The sequence below is a fragment of the Lepidochelys kempii genome, chromosome 10, assembly GCF_965140265.1.
Source record: "Lepidochelys kempii isolate rLepKem1 chromosome 10, rLepKem1.hap2, whole genome shotgun sequence".
Taxonomy (NCBI): Eukaryota; Metazoa; Chordata; order Testudines; family Cheloniidae; genus Lepidochelys; species Lepidochelys kempii.
In genome coordinates, this window is record NC_133265.1 from 55152615 (window position 1) to 55168191 (window position 15577).

A 15577-nucleotide genomic window follows, 5' to 3' on the forward strand; every position below is an offset into this window, starting at 1 on the left:
ATCACCTGTAGAAGACAAACATTTGTAATTATGTACTCTGTCAAGTTCTGTTCATGTTATGTGACTTCATCATAACCAGTACCCTAATCGAACTGGGAATCAAGCCAAGAGTTTGTGTTGGGGATCTCTTGCTTTAAATAAATAAAAAATGAAAACAAATTGTGAACATCTTGAAGGATGAAGAAAAGATGGTAGCAACAAATTGTTGAAGTATTTTGTCCTTTTGGGTCAACTCATTCATGAGAGCAACTCTCAAAAATCTGTCTCGTCTTTGACTTTACCTTCAGTGACCTTTTTGAATGTTAAGAGGGTGCTTTCAGCGCAGAATACAGAAGATGAGACAAGCTGCACCATTTCTCACGTAACAAACCCACAAGGGATTTTAGCTTATAAAACAGGACCTGTCTCCAGTAGAAAAGCAGAAGAAGATTTGTAGAGGTGTTATCTGGAACTGCCATGAAAAGAGTATCACAACAGCAAGAGTTTTTGCAGAGAACTGTACTCTTAGAATAGAAAGTGGTTGATTCCAGAAAAGATGCAGGGTAGAAATACTGCAAGAGATGACTTAGCATTGTCTTTAAAATGTCAAATAAAAAAAAAAAACTTAAATGAGCAAGTACAGAATGAAATGTGGGGAATTGCATGCCAAGATTTAATCTGCAGTGCCCTTTACAAGCCGCACCATATGATTTTAAAAATACAGGATTTTTTCTTTTTCCAACTCCACCACCAGAACATGATGATCAAGTAAAGTTCTCCATTGATGTCAGTTGGGTGTTTTGTCTGGATCAGGCAAGCCCTGAAATCTCAACCCTTTATTTAATACTCACAAAAACTTCTAGGACCATATTTTACACCCAGATATTCCCATGCAGCCCTATTAAGTTTAACAAGAACATAATTTGCTCATGGTACTAATGCTGGATGCTATGTGCATCATGTGTCTTAATCTGGGCTTTTCCCAACAAGTCAACAAAATACTTATGTAATTGTGATGACACAAGACTACCATGATTTTTTAAGAGCTTTTCCTGTTACTGATTCAAACGTGAGCTCTGACACAGAACAATGGCAGTATACAGGCCAAAATTGTTAACCTACTTTACATAAAGTAAGTAAACAGTTGCCAAATATTAGTGATTAGCTTGGCAGCTAATTACCTGTGGATCTGAATACTTTTAGGCACCCAATTTAGGTTTTCTTAGAAGTAAAACTAAAATTAGAACTATGATAATAAATTAAATGAATTTTTGTAATTGAATGTGTAGTTTGCAACCCAAACATTACACTATAATGCATAAGAATGAAAACATGAAAGCGACTGGTATGTTATCTCTGTTCCAGCTTGATTGGGGCGGGGGTGGGGGGGAAGGGTGAGTAAACAAACAGCACAAACAATTAAAAATAAATGTAATAGTGTGATGAAATTAGTTTTATTTTAAATAGTTAATAATGACCCTTTACTAATACATCCAAATCCATAAAAACCAGTCAATCAGAATGACTGAATACACACCATTTATCATTGGCTGAGTTATGCAGATAAGTCATAGGTCTGCATCCTGAATACCTGGAAGTTTCATCTCTATCTGCTGTGTCTTTTCTGATGGTTGACTGGCTCTTACTATCATCAGAAACCCCAAACTGAGACACAGCCTTTCCAGTTTTTAAAGGATGACTTTCCACTGCAGATGCCAAGTTCATATACTGGATGATCACATGATTATTTCCAAAACATCCACATGTTTGCCAGCTAAACAATCTGAATATTCAGCTTCTGGCTTTCCTGATAACCACCACAGGCACTATCAGAAGTGGGTTTTTTGTTTGTGTAAAAAACAAAAACAAAAAAACCACACTTCCAAAATCGAGTGTGACAAACCGTGAAACCTTTAAATACTTTGCATTTTCACTTAAAGGATGAAAGACAAAACATGAGTAGAAACTGTTTCTCATTTTTCCCATTGCTCCTTATTTGTCCATTTGGCTAAGTCTGCTCTAACATCTGGCTGACAACTTATCAGTAGAGTTCTTCATCTGGTGGTTAGACTCAAGCTATTTGCATTATGTAGGTTACTGCAGCCTAACCTAGAACAAGGATCTTCATGACAGCTTGTACTGGGTGAGACAAAATGTAGTCCTCATGGCCAAACTCACTGAAGTTGTGCTGCCTTGGAAGTTATTCTTTGCATATCTTACAATTTGCACCATCCCCAGATATGAATCTCAGCAAAAGGTTCAAAGCAAAAAAGGAGGAGACAGACTTCACCAAAAGGGGAGTCTGCCAGTGCTTGCTAAAAAGCAGGAAAAGATGCATTTTCCCAAAAGACTCATGCATAATAGGAGCTGTATGAGAACAAATTAAATCAAACTCCAAACCAGAAACAGACACAAAACCATGATCTGCAGTTTGTAGCTTTTTACAATGTACAGAAATATACAATTGTCCATTAAATAGAAATATTTTCCAGAGCTGTAATTTTAGGTTTCTTCTTCGTAAGATTTTATTACTACATTCAGCACCCAAGTTCTGAAGGCACATATATTTTTATGCTGAGAGGTAGTGGTGAGTGCATGGATCATTAAGCCTCTTTAGCATCATTTAACATGACTATCAGGACAAGTTAATCAAAAACCCACCACCTAAGACAAAAGGGGTTGTGAACCTACCCAGGAGTTTTGCATTGAGAGGGCAGCAGGGTTTTGCTGAGTATTGTACTGTCTGGGTTGGGGGTCTTTGGGGGAAAAGGGGAAGGCAGAGCAGACAAAAATGAGACTCAGAGGAAGGAAGAGAGCCAAGCACAGTGTGACCGTGGCAAAGCCTTGAGGAAGGTTCTGGGTCTGGTGCTACCCAAGAGTCTTGAGACTGTAAGCAAATAAGCTAGCCCTCTGTTCGTTTTTCTTTGTCCTGTATTTCTTGTAAATAAACAAGACTGCATCAAAGAAAATAACAGACGCTGTCATCAATTTCTGCTTCCAACTGAAACATTTTCAGGGCCCAAAACTTTGACTAGGCAGTTGGGTCAAAAAAAAGGCAATACTATATTCTTATTGTATAGGTATACAGAGATTACGAGACAATTTAAAAATAAAAAGTTAACCTCGCTTTTCCACGTCACTTGACCTTTTGGATTTGTGGGTACACAAAGTACAAAGACGGCTCAGTAACGTAAATTGTTCCCACAGATAACTGCAAGCACAAAAAGTAAAGCCAGGTTGAGGCTGGGGTCAAAGATCCTGATTCTAACCCCATTAAGATCAATTCAGTTGACTTCAATGGACTTTGGATAAGGGCCAAGTCCAGTCAGGAGCAGGAACTCCTAGTCCTTAGCTTTAAGCACTAAGGAAGGTAAATTCCTCCATGAAAACAAAGAGCAACGGGTTAACTGTACAGTAAAGAAGGCAGGATCTCACTCCCCTCCTCCCCCCACAATGTGGGCTTTGTGTTTCCCCTTTGTGACTGTGGGGACTACAGCCAAATGACAACCAGTTACATTTTACTGCGTAACACCCAATTGCCATTCCAACCCAGTCCACAATCATTTTTACGGTTTGTCTACATGGAAAGTTACTGGCATAATTATACAAGTGTATTTATACTATACCAGTATAAATCCCCATGTAGACACACTGACTCTGGAATAAGAATGTCTTTCTGCTTTAGTGTGTTGCTTTGGCAGTAGCATAAGCTAAACTGGAAAAAGCGTGTCCATATGGGAAGTTATACCAATAGAATTATATCAGTAAATTTCCCTGTATAGACAAGTCCTTCATGTACTTGAGCCTATAAGTTTCTCAGTACTCTAACCCTGAGCCTACAAAGCACATGCTTAGCTTTAAGCCTGTGAACAGGCCCATAATTTTAATGTTTAAGCACATGCTTGCTGGATCAGGGCCAGCATGTGCAGTACATTGCAGTACAGAGCTGTTTGAGCAAAATATATTTTGTGCTCCCACATGTTAATACATGAGTTCTATATTCATCTCCCTCTGTGCCCAAATTCTATATGTTATACAGTACTACTGCAAAACTATTTAAATACTCCACAGCATTGTGGAGGAAGGTCCTGTATATTAGAAATACAGCTCAACTATTCCATAAAATCTACCTCAGAAAATCACAGGCAGCCCATTTTTTTCCTTTTGGCCTATGATTTTAGCTAAAGACAGAATGCTGCTTGCGGATTTAGTGATCTCAATCCCCTTTGGATTACAACTAACTAAAAAATTACCCATGACAACTAAATCCTATCACACTTCACAGGCCAATTTCAATGAAATTTCTCACAGGAGTAAAGTGGTGTTTTTTGGTTTTTTTTTAAAATGTGCATAAGTGTTTGCTTAATTTTCCATCATCAAACCTCTTGTGGAAAGTATAAGCTGTCAGGGTTCATTGAGGGATAACACTACCATTCAGTGGTTCACTTAAGTGTATGCATATCTTTTTAAAATTAAGTACATGCCTAAAACCCATGTACTTTGCTTCACTTTTTTAAGCACCCTTCCTGCCTAAGTATATTTCTTGAATCAGGGCTACGGAATCTATGGATTTAATTCAACATGCCTAATGGGAATAGAATTAGAATATGGCCATAGAGTCTGATTCTTCTCCCACTAAGGGATAGACTAGCTAGCTATTACATTCTTGTTTCAGATTTCTCTTTGATCCTGGTAAGTAAGATTGCATGAGAAGGGGATGGGGGAGGGGAGGGGCATTAAAGTTTTTCCAAAAGTGATGTAAGTACACCCATAGCTGCCTATGACAGGGAATGGAAAAGCCTGAGGTTTTCTTCTGGAACGAACGCACGTACCACACACACGTTTTACCCAGTCAAACAAATATTACATATGGTGTTACATATATATTTTATTGTTTGTTTGAAATCTTGAACGTAAGCTATTCCTGACAAAGTAACTTTTGACAACAGTGGGATTCCAGGTGCCAAAAGCTGCCTTTGCTGTAGCCTATTGGATGCCACTATCACAGCTGCGGTGCTGCTGCCATGAGGTCCATAGCCACACCCAATGGCCTGAGATTTTGAAACCAGGCCTGAAACCCTCCAGAAGGCTGTCGTCTCAGGCCAGAAGCCAGCTCTGGGGACTCATGGGCCGGATATCTCAAAAGCAGCTTGTCTAGTTAACCTCAAAACGTGCGTGCATGAACAAAACCCCCACTCTAGGTGGTTGCTGAAGCAGAAAGGACCTTGTCCAGGGAGGTGGGGCAAAATCAGGCTTGTAAGTTGAAAGCCACAGCAGCAGCCACAGCCGTAGGGGCCCGCCGAGGGAGGGAGGGAGGCTGCTCCCCCCTCCCTGGGGCTGGCAAGGCTGAGGCTGTGCAGAGCCAAGCCCCGGGGAAAGCGGGGAGATCACCGAGATCCCGCTCGGGGCTGCTGCTTGGCACATGGCCCCGGAACGGCCCCGCCTGTCCTGCGGAGCGGGGGTGGGGACACACACGTAGCAGGGGAAGGGGCTTGGGAAAGCGGCTGGGGGAGGGGAACGCCTCTGGGGGCGGCCGCTTGGCCCCTCCGCGCTGCCGTACAGACTCAGCCTCGCCTCCAACATGGCCGCCCAGGCCCCAGCCTCCGGGGCCCAGCAAGGCCGCAGCAGCCGCCGCCTCCTGCTGCCGGGGGCAGGGAGCTGCTAGGGCTGGGAGGCTACCCTCACACGCGCCCGCCCCCACGCCGGCCCGCAGGGGCGGGAGCAGCGGGGTTGACGCGGGCTCCATGAGGGGCCGGGGCCGCCGCAGGCCGGACCTGCCCAGCCGGCTGACTCCTCCCTTGGGAACGGGGGCGCAGTGGTGCTGCCTTCTGCCGCCTCGTAACTCCAGAGCGCCGGGAACCTGCAGCTCTGGGCCGGGGGGAGCTCGAGGGCTCGGACCCCGCCTGGCTCGGGCAGGACTGGGGGCTCACCCCGCTGTTTGCCTCACCCGGGGAGCAGCCTCCTGCGGGGGCTGCCGGGGGCAGGCGCAATGTTTTCGCTCAAGCCAGCCAAACCCACCTTCAAGTCCTACCTTCTGCCGCAGGTAACTGGCCTTTCTGTCCATTTCCCCCCACGGCGTAGGGCGCTAGAGCTGCGGGCAGAGGACGGGTCTCCTCGGGGTGCCTTCCCCCGAGCTTCGCACAGGGCTTCCCTCCTTCTCCTCAGCAACACTGATCAGCCCGGTAATGGCTCTCGGCGGTGTTTAAAAAGCACCTGCGCGTGAGCCGGACCCCTCTTCGGCTGTGCGGGGAAAACTTTCCTTGGGTAGCGCCCCGCGAGCGAAGGTAGCAGCAACCCTGGACTTGGCCGGTTTTTGTCTAGGTCTGTCTTCCCAATCAGGCACAAACTCTATGTAGATTCATTTATGTTGCGACTACAGGCAAGCAACAACTTTTTAACGAAAACACAATCATGATCTAATTAAAGTTTGTCAACCTAAGAAAAGTTTGGATGGTTTGTACTAACTTTAGCTGTATGTGAACGACTTTCCTTTCCTTTCTACAGTGATTACGTGCTAGAACCTTGTTTTGGCACTAGTCAAATGTTGGAACATAAGTGCTTGTTCCTTATATGCAAATATTTAAGCTGCTGCAGTACTCATTAAACTTATTGTCACTAACTTGAAATCAAAAACTGACAATAAAACAAGAAAATGCTATGTTTCAGTAAAACTAGTATGAAAAGGTTCTAAACTTCAGTGTGAGTTTCTGGAGTGCATTAAACAAGGAGTGACTTTTAAATCTAGATTTATGGGGTGTGGCTTACTAGTTAAAAAGTTGGATGCGCTGTCATATTAATACGCATGGCCAAATATAGAAAACTGGATATTTTTTCACATTTTTTCATAAAGTAGAAATGACAATGAAAAATTTTTTTTTTGTTTTGTTTTGTTTTTTTCTGGGAAGGGCATCCTTATCTCTATGGCAAATGTAAACAGTTACATTGTGTCAACTGAGGTTTTCTGTACCTGCTTAAACTAATGATAAGGGTTGGGTATTTTTTTTTTTAAGGTCTAGAATTTAAACATAAAATTGTTTATAAGATGCCTTTTAAAAATAATCAAATTTAGGCTTTGATCTTATAGATAGATGCTTACACTTGCGTAGAACCTCATTTAAATCACTGGGAGTCTGTGCAGGCACATGCATAGATCTTTTTGCAGGACCAGCAATTTAGGGCCTCTCCAGACAGGCTCTTACTGGAACCCCAAAGACTAGATTTAGTCATGTGCTCAAGTTTACACACGATGAGTAGTTCCATTAAAGTCTATGGAGTGTGTAGCATAAACATGTGTGTAAATCTCTGCAGAATTGGGACCTGAACCTTAGGACTCAAAAACTTTTAAACTAAAAAAGTGGTTCCAAGAAGATCAGAAAATCTATGTACATCTTTAATTTTATAAGTATTTTACTTTTTTGTGGTGTTGCTATTGTGTTTCAGGTTGAAGACAAAATAACCCCAGAGCCCAAGATTAAAAAACTGGAACCAGTACTTTTGCCAGGTAAATATTAATCAAGGATTTGTCAGAGGTCTACATCGGGCTGTTTTTTTAAGTGCCTTCTATTCACTCTGGTAGTATTTGTAGGATTAATAGCGTGCACGTAACTCTATTTTTCTCTACTGTTTGACCGGTAATTAATAACTTTTAATTTACCCTTAAAGTAGTAATTAAGGGAGTGCAGCTTGTAACTCAGTAAGAAAATCTACTGACTCTTGTCTGTGCGAGATTTTCTAATTTTGTTTCGATAACTCTTGAAACTAAACATAGGTAGGTGTTCATTTTGTTACAGTTTTGTAAATTTCATGCCTTGTTATTGCTTATCTGCAACAGGTAAGCACTGTAATTTGATAGCCTTTGTGACACAGTGTTTAGGGGTTTTTCTCTTTGGATCACCAGATTTAGGCTCTGATTTTGCAGTTGGATCCACATGGGCAGACCTTTGTGCCTCTGGTTAGCCCTGCCTGTGTGACCTGGGTTGGAGCTCTGTGTTAAAGCCTTCATTCTTTTTCTCTTACTGAATATCCAGTATCTGGTTCTAAGCTTTTTGAACCTGTAAAATAGTTGGAAATACTAATGCATAATACTGTTTCAAGAGAGTGTGATGGAAGGAAGGAGTAGCTTTTTATCATTCTTTATAATCAGTAGTTCATATCAGAATCCAAGATGTCCCACTGTTTGTACCACCTCTTTATTAAGAAAATAAAACCTCTGATTTAGCTATATTATCTCAGAGAAACATGAAAGTATAAAATCTTGCTCTGACATTAAAAATTCCGTATACTAGAGATGTTATTTGAATCACAAACTGTTCCTTACTAATTAGAGCAATAAGTATGGTGGTCGATTGAAAACGTTGCTTGGATTTTGTGGAAGTATTTTTGCTAGAACAGATCTAAGCATATATATTTAAATACAGATAAGAAAAATAGATGACCTAAAGTATCACTTATTTTAGTGGGACATTGTTATCATGGTTAAAGAATAATTAGATAAATTAGATGTATTCAAGTCAGCAGGGCCTGATGAAATTCATCCTAGAGTACTTAAGGAACTAGCTGAAGCAATCTTGGAGCCATTAGTAATTATCTTTGAACTCCTGGAGGACAGTAGAGTTCCCTAAAGATGGCAGAAGGGCAAACATAGTACCTATCTTTAAAAAGGGGAGGGAGAAGGACCCAGAGAATTATAGACCTATCAGCCTGACTTCAATACCTGAAAGATACTGGAGCAAATTATTAAACAGTCAGTTTGTAAGGACTTGGAGGATAATGGGATTATAAGGAATAGTTAACATGGATTTGTAAAGAAAAAATCATGCCACACCAATTTAATTTCTTTCTTTGATAGGATTACCAACCTAGTGGATAGTGCGGAAGCAGTAGTCATGATATATCTTGATTTTAATAAGGCTTTTGATACAGTTCTGCATGACAGTCTCATAAGTAAACTAGGGAAATGTGGCCTAGATGAAATTATTATAAGGTGGGTGCACAACTGGTTGAAAGACCATACTCGGAGTAGTTAGGCATGGTTTGCTGGGAGGGCATATCTAGTGGGGTCCCGCAGAGGTCAGTGCTGGGATCAGTATTAGTCAATATTTCCATTAGTGAGTTGGATAATGGAGTAGAGAGTATTCTTATAAAATCTTCAGATGGGCTGGGAGGGTTTGCAAGCATTTTGGCAGCCAGTTTTAAAATTTAAAATAACTTTGACAAATTGGAGAATTGGTCTGAATTTAACAAGATGAAATTCAAAACAGAGAAGTGCAAAGTACTTCACTTAAGAAGGAAAAATCAAATGCACAACTACAAAATGAGGGATAATTGTCTAGGTGATAGTACTTCTGAAAAGGATGACTGAAGATGACTCATCAGCATGATGCAGCTGCAAAGACAGCTGGGGTGTATTAACAGGAGTGTTGTATGTAAGACACAGGCAGTAATTGTCCCACCCAACTCGGGACTGATCAGGCCTCAGCTGGAGGACTGTGTCCAATTCTGGGCACCACATTTTAGGAAGGATGTGGATAAATTGGAAGGAATACAGAGGAGAGCAACAAAAATTATAAAAGGTTTAGAAAACCTGACCTATGAGGAAAAGTTACAAAAAGTTGCCATATTTAGTCTTGAGAAAAGAAGATTGAGGGGCGACCTGATAAGTCTTCCAATATGTTAAGGGCTGTTATAAAGAGGATGGTGGTCAATTGTTCTCTGTGTCCAGGGAAGGTAGGACAAGAAATGATGGGCTTAAGATGCAGTGAGGGAGATTTAGGTTAGATTATTACAAAAAACTTTCTAACTATAAGACTAGTTAAACTCTGGAATAGGCTTCCAAGATAGGTCGTGGAGTCCTCATCATTGGAAGCTTTTAAAAACAAGTTGGAGAAACACCTGTCAGGGATGTTCTAGATTTACTTGGTCCTGCCATAGCACAGGGGGTTGGATTAGATGACTTCTCAAGGTTTCATCCAGCCCTTCATTTCTGTGGTTCTATGTAATCAGCTGTTTAAGTTGACTTAGACATTACAACCCTCAAAGTGAACAAGAGAATTAATAAGTAACTGTGTTTACGTTAATTATTTCAACTACTTACTACCTGGCATTTGACTGTTGTTAATCATCAAGCAGTATTAAATACAGCAATCCTGTTACGTATTGAGATAAAGTTTAGTGCGCAGAAAGTGTGAGGGGGGGGGAATCTTTTTGGTTAGAGTTCAGTATTTTATTTTCACCTGAATGAGTAATTATTGATTGACTGCATCATCTTATTAAAAAAAAAAAAAAGGATGGGATATTGTTCTGTGGCTTATAAAACTTAGGTACTTTGCAAACAGCGAAGACTGTTGTTTATCTGTAGAAAACAGTTAAACAGTCTTTATGCTGTTCAATATTTTACATGCTACATTACAGCAGCAAAGTGTAGGGTTAGTTTGTTTTTTAAGGACAAATTCAGGTTGTTCTTTTTCCCCAAGAGGGGATAGGTCTTTGCGTACTCTGAATTGTTGAGTATTTTGCCTGCTCATTCCCATTACCGCCATTCGTTCCTGAGGTCTCCATTCTTCTGCATTAGGAGCATTTGTTCAGGAAATCACTTATACCAGTTAGAGCTGTTCTGTAATTGGTCTGAGAGGTGAGTTAATTCAAATTAGTGCTCCAGCATGATGGGGGCAGAAGTGCAGTGTTGTGGTTAAGACACTAAGCTGGAACTTGGGAGATCTGAGTTCCATTCTTCCACAATTTTCCTGTGTAACCTTGGGCAAACTGCTTCATTTTGTATGCCTGGTTCCAGTCCATAAAGTGGGGTGGATAGTAATTCAGAATTTCACAGGATAAATTAAATGACTTCTATGGGACTACCTCCGTTAAGGCTAAGCATGTGCTTAAGTGCATGTCTGAAGATAGTTCATGCCATAGAAAAGTCTATAAACATACACACTGTGGTGCCATAGGTGTTGACTTCTCAATGAGACATAAAGCCAAGTTTCTGTCCAAATTCCAATTTATTTAATTACATTCTGCTTTACATGTCTTCCCCTTGCAATTAACTGAATATGGTATTCTTGATTCCCTGACAATAATTGTTGTATAATGTTGCCTATGCTGTTAAAAAAGCCACCATATATTACCCCAGTGGAGCTAAACTTTAGGGGCTGATATATAGTTACTAAATAGTTTTATAATCCTTTGAGATGAAACTCTGTAAATTAGGGTAATTATTAATTTTAGTAATTCTGACAACTGCAAATAGCTGGTGTCTCAAACTGTTAATTCCTAAAATATAGTACTTTTGAGAAAGCAATTGAGTTCGTAGAAACTAGAATCCAAAGCTAGAAGTTTGGTGAAATACTCATCATGCTGTCTTCTAAGTTTTGTTTTGTGTTTGAAAGGGGGTGGAGGCTGTAGGTGGAGTGCTGAGACTGGACTACAGTATTGCCAACCCCAAGCATTCAAAAATCCCGGGATGTTATTAAGAATAAATTGAGTCTTTAGGGTTCATGTTTTCAATCTTTTTCTCTGCCACCAGGAGGCTTACCTTTTTTGTTAAATGAAAACTCAGAATCTAGTGTAATCGCATGACTCCAGGGAGGTGGGGAGCTAAGAAAAGAAGAGCAAATATCACAAGTCTTGCATTTAAAATCAGAATTGCTGTCAGTACTGGGACTGTAATAGTAGACCGTGAAAAACTAATCATTTTATGGCCTCAGAGTATTTTCATTCTCAAATTAAGTTTGAAAGTTTCTTTATATGTAATTATATTCAGAATTAAAATCTGTTTTCTTTTACCTTCTTCTATGTTCTTCCAGTCCTGTTTCCTGATCAAGAATGCTTGCCACAGTTGTTTGGAACACTGGCCTCAGCAATAGTTTCTCCTCTGTTTTATTATAGTAGTTTAATGATCTGAACAGGTTACATTTTAAACATATTTCTAATAAGCAAAGTAGTCTGGCCTACACCCCCACCCCACCCCAGTGTGACATACCTAGTTAATAGAATACTAGCTGGCTTACTTTTGTGGAGTTGTAGTTATGATTAAAGATTCTACAAATTGTATATTAGAGTAAATCTTGTGTGTAAGTTTTCTGCTTACAAACAGTCTTCAGGGAATTGATTACACTAGTCGCTGTTCCACTAAAAAGTTCTATAGCATTTGAGACATTGTCCTAAGCATTTTCAAAATTGTATAGTATACAGAATGTGTCCTTAATTATATTCCAGCTGTCTTGTGTTTAGATGAATTGCTAACCACGCTGTGCAACAGAACATGCAACTTGACAATAGACCTCAGTGGAGTTTTTAAAAACAGTTTTGTTTCATGTTGTTCATACCCAGGACCTTTTGTTCTGCTCGCACGTACTCTGTTCTGAATTTTGTTTAAAGTCTAAATCGCGGTATAGTGTTTAGCCAGGATGTAGGAAAACTGATATATATCACTGTGCTATTTGTTCACCTTCCATTTGTGACTCCACTTCCTAGCAATAAAATTAAAAATACTGTATAGATGAAGATTTAAAATCCAGCTTTTGTAGACCGTATCATTCCCAATAACTTTTGAAATTATAGTATCCAATTTGTGCTTCCTGGAGGAGTACTTAATGAAAACCAAGGTCCTTTTTTGTTTTTACAAGTGGTAAAGTGACATCTTAAACCCAACACTATGGTCTATCCAAATGGTGAACATATGTACTTACCGCTTACATAGCTCTGTTATCTGCACATCTCATAATGCTTTATAAAAAGGGGGTAAGATTAGTTTTTCCAACTTTTCAGATGAGAAAATTGAAGTCTGGATAAGAAGTAGTGACTTGCACAAAGACGCACAGCACGTCAATGGGAAAAACAGGAATCTGAGAGTTCACAAAACATGTGTGGCTTTTTTCATGTCTCTGTCCAGTGGAAGTCTTAAATCTCCCATTTCAAGGGAATGACTTGTCTTTGTAGTTTCAATAAATTAAGGAACATTTATGAAGCCCAATCCTACTCCTTGGCGTGGAACCCTGAATACCTTCCTGATTCAGCCAAGCTCTCTTGCTGTGAAAAGGAGAGCAGATTACAAGTGTTCTGCCCAGCAGTTGCTATTTGTGTCTATACAGCTTCTGATCTCTATTCCTCTACTGGATGCTGAATCAAGGATCATGGCAGTGCTGGAACACTGGGGAGTCATGTGAACCAAAGCCTTCTGACTTCAGAGCTAGGGTGGGATTCCACCATCTAAGTGAAAACTGATGAAATTGAAGAAGTCCACAGCTCCCAGAACTAGCTGACATTTTGAAATTAAATTGCTGTATGGGGGAAGGCAGGCCGCTCAGGGCTAAAGATCTCCACCACCCAGGACAGTGCAGGTGTAGGGGTTGTGAGCAAACGTACAGTCCTCTAAGGATTACTCTAAGATTCCCATCCACAACAAACCATTTTCTGACTTGTGTTTTCCTGTCCCCACCCACATCTGCTTTGCAGAGCTTAGAAAAGTCTCAGAAGCATAGTAACTTCAATGGGAGTGAGCATAAGGCAGGACAAGTAAGGGACTGCATAGGGCAGCAGGAAGTTAATTCACATTAGCTTGGCACCACTTTCAGTAGCTCCACTGGTCAGGCTGGTCAGAGTACCTCCAGGAGAGCTTCATGGACATGTCACTGGAGGATTCCCACTCCACCCCCAGACACCTTAACAGACTTTTCCAGTAGCTGTACTGGCCGCGAATGCACCCCGATTCTTCAGGGCAAATCAAATGTTAAACACAATTGCTTTTAAACCCTGTAGTGTAGTTACAAATGTGCACTCATCAGAGGTGCCTTCTCTGGCTTCAGAGTCTGGGAATCTGCCTTGGGAGGGTATTGGCTCCAGGATGAAAAGGTCCTGGCTGCCAGGGAGAATGGATTCTTCGCTTGCCTGCTGCGCATTCTTCTTCTCGTCGTCCTCCTCCTCTTCCTCATCCACAAAATCCTCCTCCCTGTTGCGTGAGACTCCCCCCTTGCAGGTGTCCATGGACAGTGGTGGGGTAGTGGTAGGGTCCCCCCCAGAATGCCATGCAGCTGATCATAGAAGCAGCATGTCTGGGGCTCTGACCTGGAGTGACCGTTTGCCTCCTTTGTCTTTTGGTAGGCTTGCCTGAGCTCCTTAACTTTTACACGGCACTGCTGTTTGTCCCTGTTGTAGCCTCTCTCCACCATGCCCTGTGAGATTTTGGCATATAAGCATTTCTTCTTTTTGATCAGAGTTCAACCTGCACAGATTCTTCTCCCCATACAGCAATCAGATCCAGTGTCTCCCGTTCAGTCTATGCTGGAGCTCATTTGTGGTTCTGGGACTGCATGGGCACCTGTGCTGCTGAGCTCGCTACGCTAACCAAACAGGAAATGAAATTCAACATTTCCCCAAGGCTTTTCCTGTGTACCTGGCTAGTGCATCGGAGTTGAAAGTGGTGTCCAGAGTGGTCAGATTGGAGCACTCTTAGAGAACTCCTGGAGGCCAATATCGTCGAATTGCATCTGCACTACCCCAAATTCAACCCAGCAAGGTTGATTTTAGCACTACTCCCCTTGCCGGGTAGGAGTACAGCAGTCGATTTTAAGAGCCCTTTAGGTTGACGGAACGGGGTTGGTGTGTAGACGCATCGCTTATAAAATCAACCTAACGCAGCTAAATTCGACCTAACCTCATAGTGTAGACCAGGGCTTAGATCTACTTACCACAGGGTCCACACTAGGCGATTTTGACGGGAGACACTCTCCCATCAACTCCCCCTCAGATTCACAGATATTAAGGTCCGAAGGGACCATTATGATCATCTAGTCTGATCTCCTGCACAACGCAGGCCACAGAATCTCTCACCCACCCACTCCTGCGAGAAACCTCTCACCTACGTCTGAGCTGTTTAAACCACTATTTGAGGACTTTAAGACTTCAAGGAGCAGAGAATCCTCCAGCAAGTGACCCGTGCCCCATGCTACAGAGGAAGGCGAAAAACCTCCAGGGCCTCTTCCAATCTGCCCTGGAGGAAAATTCCTTCCCGACCCCAAATATGGCGATCAGCTGAACCCTGAGCATATGGGCAAGATTCACCAGCCAGATACCCAGGAAAGAATTCTCTGTAGTAACTCAGATCCCACCCCATTTAACATCCCATCACAGGCCATCGGGCCTATTTACCATAAATATTTAAAGATCAATTAATTGTCAAAATCATATTATCCCATCATACCATCTCCTCCATAAACTTATCGAGTTTAATCTTAAAGCCAGATAGGTCTTTTACCCCCACTACTTCCCTTGGAAGGCTATTCCAAATCCTCACTCCTCTGATGGTTAGAAACTTTTGTCTAATTTCAAGTCTAAACTTCCCAATGACCAGTTTATATCCATTTGTTCTTGTGTCCACATTGGTACTGAGCTTAAATAATTCCTCTCCCTCTCTGGTATTTATCCCTCTGATATATTTATCAGGGTGGATTTGATTCAGGAAGACTTGATTTAATCATGGGTTTCTACATAAAAGTGCATTCTTGTTGGTTGTTATAACCTTAATACATATTCTTCACAACTCAAGATATAGATGTAGGTTTCATTTTTAGAAGGTACACACTATACATTTTTAAAGTGA

The 15577-nt window shown here is 41.3% G+C and overlaps 1 protein-coding gene and 1 long non-coding RNA gene across 6 annotated transcripts in view; one reads left to right on the plus strand and one right to left on the minus strand.

Annotated features, from left to right (window-relative positions):
• LOC140894877 (uncharacterized) overlaps positions 1–6346 on the minus strand; it is a 99835-nt gene extending 93489 nt beyond the window's left edge. Inside the window, exon 1 of one of the 3 annotated variants that reach the window (XR_012153975.1) lies at positions 6011–6345. This is a non-coding gene — a long non-coding RNA (uncharacterized lncRNA). Of the gene's footprint in view, positions 1–6010 lie in introns of all 3 variants that reach the window. The other 2 variants (XR_012153974.1, XR_012153973.1) reach the window with 2 other exon arrangements.
• The window catches only part of MTMR10 (myotubularin related protein 10), a 66752-nt gene continuing 56697 nt past the window's right edge, over positions 5523–15577 (plus strand). Inside the window, exons 1-2 of one of the 3 annotated variants that reach the window (XM_073303671.1) lie at positions 5523–6022; positions 7420–7480. In XM_073303671.1, the coding sequence (XP_073159772.1) occupies positions 5969–6022; positions 7420–7480 (115 nt within the window). In that variant the 5' untranslated portion in view covers positions 5523–5968. Of the gene's footprint in view, positions 6023–6068; positions 6301–7419; positions 7481–15577 lie in introns of those variants that run through there. The other 2 variants (XM_073303672.1, XM_073303673.1) reach the window with 2 other exon arrangements.